This window comes from Pongo abelii, chromosome 18 (assembly GCF_028885655.2).
Source record: "Pongo abelii isolate AG06213 chromosome 18, NHGRI_mPonAbe1-v2.0_pri, whole genome shotgun sequence".
In the NCBI taxonomy this organism is placed as follows: domain Eukaryota; kingdom Metazoa; phylum Chordata; class Mammalia; order Primates; family Hominidae; genus Pongo; species Pongo abelii.
Window position 1 is genome coordinate 71,739,066 of NC_072003.2, and position 7,193 is coordinate 71,746,258.

The window sequence follows — 7,193 nt, forward strand, 5'->3', positions numbered from 1 at the left end:
TCTTGCCTCTGGAAGAGCAGTGCTGTGGGGCACCTGCTGGTCTTTTTATGCTGCCACTAGCTCACTTCTCCCTCTTCTCCATTTCGTAATTCCTGTGTCTACAAACTTTGGCCCTGGTAAGGTCACTATCTTTTCCAGTAACAAAACTACAAACATTACCCCTGTTAAGAGTTGAGCTCTTGATTCACACTTGATTTTCCCGTGGTGTTCTCTTTTGTTTTTTTTTTGTTTTTTTTTTTTGAGACAGAGTTTCACTCTTGTTGCCCAGGCTGGAGTACAATGGCATGATCTCAGCTCACCACAACTTCCACCTCCGAGGTTCAAGCAATTCTCCTGCCTCAGCCTCCCGAGTAGCTGGGATTACAGGCATATATCACCATGCCTGGCTAATGTTTTGTATTTTTAGTAGAGACAAGGTTTCTCCATGTTGCTCTGGCTGGTCTCAAACTCCCACCCTCAAGTGATCCGCCCGCCTCAGCCTCCCAAAGTGTTGAGATTACAGGTGTGAGCCGTCACGCCCAGCCCCCTCATGAGGGCTTTTGATTGTCTTTCTCTCACATCTTGATTTGTATTTTTGATCCTATCTCACTTGCTTTCCATTCCACAAGTATTTGTTAAGTGCCTGCTGTATGCCCCATCCTATGCTCACAGCTACGTAAGTACAGATGACTCCTTAGAGGAGGCGGTGCCTGCATGTTGAAGGCGAGTAGGAGGTGCTAATACAGCAAGGGGAAGGGAATTTCAGAATAGGGCCCCCGAGGAAATAAAGCCCAAGAGCTGGAGACAGCCGGGCTTGTCAGAGAGCAATATGGAGTTTGGTGTTGCTGAAGCCCACAGGCTGAGGCCAGGAGATGTTGCTGGGGAGGAAGTCAGAGAAGATGAGTGATCAAGAGAATGCCAGAGCTTTTCTCTTACCATTATTTTACCAGAAGCCACTTACTTAATACAATCAGACAATTCTTTAAGAAAACTGGGGAGTAGCTTGTTCTTCCAAGAAACTTGGTGCTGAAGAGAACTACCAGAGGAAAAGGTATAAGTGACTGTGTTCTGAGAGGCATTTTTTTTAAAGAGTTTGGCTGTTCTTTTCCAGTTTCTGGCTATTACTTCTTTCACAGGTTCTAGAATATAAGTGTGCATCTTATTGGCCTACTAGCACTAACCTGTTGAAGTTTATTGATGAATCTGTAGGGTGCCTGTGAGGAGAGCTTCCCAGAGATGGCCAGACCCTGGCGAGAGAGACATCAGTGTCGTTTTACACCCTGCAAAGGAGGGGCCGTATTTTGGCATGAGAAGAAGGCGCATTGGTGATTGGTGGTATTGAAGGCTTACAGCAAGAAAAAGTTCCGTTAGAAGAGCTTCTGTTTATCAGAGCTCCAGAACCTTTCTTCTGGGAGACCCTTAATAGCATGACCTGCCATCAGGAGAGGAGGCTCAGACAGCTTGCATTTGATTCCTGGTGAAGGGTGGGTTTGTTCCCAGTAGGAAAAGCAGCTTCTACTGATGCAAGGACTCTACCTCCCCACTCTTTACAGAGTCCCAGAAGCTTATTGCTGATAGGGACATTAGCCATCGCCTGGCTCAAGTCCTTTATGGAAGAAACCAGGAACTGATGGCCAGGAAACCTAAATTACTTAGCAAATTTATCGGCCATTCTGTGATTTGGACTCAGCAAGTCCAGAGATCCTGCCTTTACATCATTGTCTTTTGTTTTCTGGAGTGCTGGTAGGTTAGATCCCAAACTCTGAAGTACTGTCTATGTTAAAACACTTTTTCCCCATCCCATTTTGAGCTAGCCTCTTCCTCATCAGGCAGATGCCTTTTCTCCTAATTCACTTTGAGGAGGCAACAGCATTCAGTGAAACGACCTCTGAGTTTGTATCAAACAGACCTGGTTCAAAGTTCAGCTTCACTGTTTCATAGCTATGTAACCTTAAGCAACTCACTTACCATCTCTGAGTCTGTTTCCTTGTCTGTAAAACAAGGACAACAGTTACCTTTCTGGGACCTAGCATTCAATAGGCACTCAATCAGTGAGCATGATTCCCTAAGGTGGAAGAGTTTGTATCACCTTCGGGATTTCCAGTGGGTTTGAGGTGTTTTCTGCCATACTCCCAGTAGACTCTATACCTTCTGACTACCCTGGACCATAAAAGAGCAAATAAAAAAGACTCAAGACCGAACACAACACAGAAATGAGTCAAAAGAAAGCTCTTTATTGATTGACTCAGCAATGCAGGGCTGGCACCCATCAGCTTCAAACCACATCTTATCCCGTCCACTCCTGTCCATTCCTGTCCACTTTGCCCTCTTCCAGGCTGAAATCTTGCTTTCAGGCAAGGGCTTCTGGCCAGCCTTGCATTAGTTCTTGGCTATGGTCTTCTGAACCCAGTCCTGGATGGAAGTCACTTTCACGTATACACCATACTCAGCCACAGCACAGCTCTTATCAAAGCTTAGGATCCCAGCCGCGTACCAGGTGTCCTCCTCCAGGTCGTGAACGGCAAAGGCACTGCCCGCATCACCATAGCAGGTGTCTTCCTGGTACTTAGACATGCCGGCACAGAAGGTGTGTTCATTCAGTATGGGCTGCACCCCTACAGGGCTCTTTGGTGTCTTCTTTTCGGGGACTGTGCTGCCTTCATAATGCCTTACGCATTGGTCTTGGTCAGCCACAGGCAGCATGACATACTTCAGATGGTCAGTAAATTTAAAATTGGCATTTCGCCCCCAGCCAGAAACATAACCCACACGCCCTACTTCTGCATAATCCTTTGAAGGTAGGCAGATGGGCATCACTCTCTCATTAACAGGCACTTTCTGTTTGAGTTTGATGAGCCCAATATCTACCTGGGAGTAGTTAGGGTGTAGAACCACCTTCTCAATCTCTACAAGCTGCTTTTTCCCCACATAGAGTGTTAAAGTAGGGGCAATGTCTTTCGCTGTTGCATTTTCTGAATGGTTCAGGAAGAGATTTTTAGCCGTGGTCAACAGCCATTGTTCATTGATCAGCGTGGCCCCTGTGGTGAGATTATGGCGGGAGACCATCTTAGCCTGCCAGGGAAAGCTGCCTTTGGCATCCAGGTGTCCACCCAGGATCCGTTGCACCGGGTTTGCCGGATTCTTGGGCTTCCCACATACTGTCAAGGAGAGCAAGACACTCATGAGTGGAAATGTGCAAGAGCCTTTCCATCTGAGAAAGGGGTGAAAGCATGGGCAGCTGTCACTGCTGCATAAACTAGAAAGATTTAAATGCTTTCCCCTTACCACTTGCTCATCTCATTTCCAATAGTTGCAGTTTTAAAATAATTCTGTTTTTTAAATTGTTTACATTATGAAAAGCTATATTTCCCACTTTTCTAACAAAGGAAATGGGAAATACTGAGATTTTTGAGTGCTGGCTGGTGAACTATATTATATTTAAACAATTATCCCAACAAAGGAATTTCCACAATTCCCTGAAATTCATTGAAAGGGCTAGGGGCTACAATAATTCATTCTCTCTAAATAAAGATGAGTCTAGAGCAGCACCGGCTGGAGCTCAGATTTTGTAGATGGTGCAGTTAATACGAGGCAGGTTGGCAGTTCCACACCAGTAAGAGCAGAAGAGGCTGGGTCTTTGCCTCTGGTTCCGAGAATGAAAGGAGAGAGCAACAGCTCCTCCTAATAATGAGAAGCAGGAGTCCCAGCACATGTCCAGCCTCCTGCTAGGCTTCCATGGATTAAGATTTTATGGCATCCCTTGACTTGCTCTCCCTGGAGCTTGCTACTCCTTAAACCCAGGGCTCTCTAGCACGCTCTCTGTATGCACAGGCTGTCCTGATCTGTGGGCAGTGTAGACAGTGGATGCAGCCAGTGCCCTTCAGGCCCCAATGATCAAGACCCTTAGACACTTGGTGACCCTTAGGGAGTTACCACCTAACTGCTTAAGTCTCTCCCTGGCCAGCTGTGGTTCTGCCGCATTCCTCATCTTGGCTTTTGTGTGCTCAGAGGAAGCCGCACTGGAAGGCTGTGCCTCTAGGACATTCCCCGCTGGACGCCTGCCTGCTCTCTTAAGTGCTGAGCACCCACCTGCTTCACATTCAGGAAGTTTGTCTCCAACAGCCTTATTTATCCACTGCTTCTCACTGTTTAAGGTGTACACTCCTGAAACAAAAGGCAAGAAATGAGCCAAAGGAGAAGTCAAGTCTAGACCCAGTGCAGAGTGAGAAGGCATTTAAAGAGAAGAACTAAAGGAAGAGGAAAAGGGGACAAAAAGGAAGGGAAAAGGAGAGAGAATATGAGAAGGAGGAAGGGAAAGAGTGCTGTGCTAGAAGCCAAGTGCCTGGACACCAGTTAAGCCCAGCAGAACACACTGTGGTCATGGCGGTCACAGCCAGGCAGTACAGGGAGGACTCAGTGTTCAAATCTTGACTCTGCCTTTTACAGGCCGCCTGAATTTGGGCAAGATACTCAACCTGTCTGTGCCTCAGTTTCCTTATCAGCAATGTGAAAACAATAAACTCTATTCAGAGGGACACTGTGAGGATTAAGTGAGCAAATAAATATGAAGCCCTTAGAGCAGTGCCAGGACAGCAAGACTCACTAGGTGAGGGTGACATCGTCATCAGCATTCCTTCTTTTCCCACATCTCCTGCTGGAGATGTAAATCCGACTCTGAGATTTACATGAGGTAGGCTGCATGGCATCACCTCCCCTTAACAAAACAGAAAACTTGAGGCTGACAAAAGTTAGTCTGCCCAAAGGGCCATGGCTACTGGCGACAAAACGCTTATTAGAATCTAAATCTCCTGGCTCCAAGGAGAGCAATGAACTTTCTGGCAAATCACCTCAGCACCATCCATCATGGAAATGTCAGAGAAGGGGGTTGTATGTAGGGCACAGAGACAGTTGTCCAGGTCTTACCATCTCCTTCTGTGCGCAGTCTGTAGTAGTTCTTACACTGGTAGCGAACCGAGTGCTCCACATAGCCATGTGCAATCTGGGGGGGCTTTGGGCAGCCGTCATCTGCAAAGAGAGAGAAGCCAGAGAGTTTGCTATTTGGAAATTGTTCCCAGTGAACCATGAAAAGTCAGATGAGTGGAAGCTGCTCTGCACATCAATCTCCTTCCACCCCAAATAGAAGCCAATGGAAAAGGCAAGCTACCCTCATTTCTGGCAGGAACCCCAGTGTTCTTTACGGTCCTGAAAGCCCAGAGGTTGAGATAAGAAGGGGGAATTGGGTGTTCTCAGAGAGAGAGTGCAGATCCGAGAGGGTCAGAGTGGGATGCGGCGGCACCAGGGATGCACGCTCCTACCCAACCAAAGACTGACCTGAAATATCCGTGACATCATTGCCTGAGTCCACTGCAAAAAGCTGTCCCCAGAGCAGGAGGGCAATGACAGCTCCCAGGGCACTGCAGAGAGAAGACAAGAAGGAGTGGAAAGCTGGTCTCCCTGCTTCACAGCACATGCATGCATCCACACACACATGCATGTACACACACACACACGCACACACACACACACATGCATACACACATACTCCTCCCACTTAGCAGCCAGAAAAGAAAGTCGATATATGGAAGTGCTAGGACCAAGAAGTTGCCCCTACCCCTGCCCATACACACTTTAGCAGCTTCTGAGCATACCAAGCTTCCAGCAAGCTCTGTCCTGCTGGGAATTCTGCAGAAGCTTCAGAGAGGGATAGGAAGGCACATAGTTGGGGGGGTGGGCTCAGTTTCTGGCTGCATTCAGGAAAGTACATTGGCAATAATACAGGAGCCCTCCAGGAAAGAAAAACCTCCCTCAGACACCACAAAAATAGTGTTAATAAAATGTAGATAACTCAGAGATGGGAACTTTGGGGTTCCTGTGCTATTCCTCTACTTCTTGATATTTTCCGTAATAAAAGGTTCCTTAAATATATAATTTTAAACATGTGGTTATTTCTAGTATTTTATGATAATTCACCTTTAGGAAATGGTATCTCAAACCCCAAAATGCCAGAAGGTTACCTGGAAGAGAACTGGTGTCCGAAAGCAGGACTGTGGCCACGGGCATTGACCCACAGGTGCCATCTGCCAGTTCACCATCTCACTAACAGATGCCAACCATTCAGGCACTACTTGCTTCTATTAAAATAGTTTCTAGGCCGGACACGGTGGCTCATGCCTGTAATCCCAGTGCTTTGGGAGGCCAAGGCAGGCAGATCACGAGGTCAAGAGATCGAGGTCATCCTGGCCAACATGGTGAAACCCTGTCTCTACTAAAAATACAAAAATTAGGTGGGCCTAGTGGTGCACGCCTGTAGTCCCAGCTACATGGGAGGCTGAGGCAGGAGAATCGCTTGAACATGGGAGGTGGAGGTTGCAGTGAGCCGAGATCATGCCACTGCACTCCAGCCTGGTGACAGAGCGAGACTCCATCTCAAAAAAAAAAAAAAAAAAAAAGAAGTTTCTAGTCTTATTATTTCAACATTTCAAAAAGTCTTTATTTTTATAAGATATAAGTGCCTTAATTAGATGTATCCCAGGTATTAGTGTGTATCCCAGGTACTAGTCAATTAATTGTGTCATTCAAACATGTTACTATTAGTCTTCCTTATTATACATTTTTAAAGAGGAAAATATCTGCTAATAAATATTCTCAGGATGCCAGGAAGCCTACCACGGGAGCTGATGACGTCCCCTACAAAGTCAAAAATGTAACCTGAAGGAAAAAGACACTCCTGAGAGTAAATCTCATCTCCTTGGAAAGACAGCAGCACTGTCTTCTATGGATGCAGAAAAGGAGAAGATTTAACACACTAAGCCCTTTAGGTCACTATAATTTAGCCCACTTGCCCTGTTTCTTTGTTCTATTTCTGCATCTCTACCGATGTATACAAAAAAGACTGAAATAAAGAACCAGAGGAAAGGCAGGAGGGAAAGCTGTGGACCCACCTCATCTTGGTTGGTCTTGCCTCTGGAAGAGCAGTGCTGTGGGGCATCTGCTGATCTTTTTATGATGCCATTAGCTCACTTCTCCCTCTTCTCCATTTCGTAATTCCTGTGTCTACAAACTTTGGCCTTGGTAAGGTCACTATCTTTTCCAGTAACAAAACTACAAACATTACCCCTGTTAAGAGTTGAGCTCTTGCTTCACACTTGATTTTCTTGTGGTGTTCTATTACAAACCCCAAAGAAACCTGGCAACTCTATGACCCACGAACCTGC

The 7,193-nt window shown here is 46.3% G+C and overlaps 1 protein-coding gene across 1 annotated transcript; it reads right to left on the reverse strand.

The window, feature by feature from the left end:
• Nucleotides 1-2,193: 2,193 nt before the first annotated feature.
• On the reverse strand, nucleotides 2,194-6,952 carry HP (haptoglobin; the record flags this gene model as incomplete). The annotated part of the gene is given in 5 exon segments (NM_001133306.1): nucleotides 2,194-3,137; nucleotides 4,069-4,143; nucleotides 4,903-5,004; nucleotides 5,311-5,393; nucleotides 6,921-6,952. Coding segments are annotated over 5 exon segments (1,044 nt in total). The 3' UTR covers nucleotides 2,194-2,358.
• Between the last annotated feature and the right edge of the window lie 241 nt (nucleotides 6,953-7,193).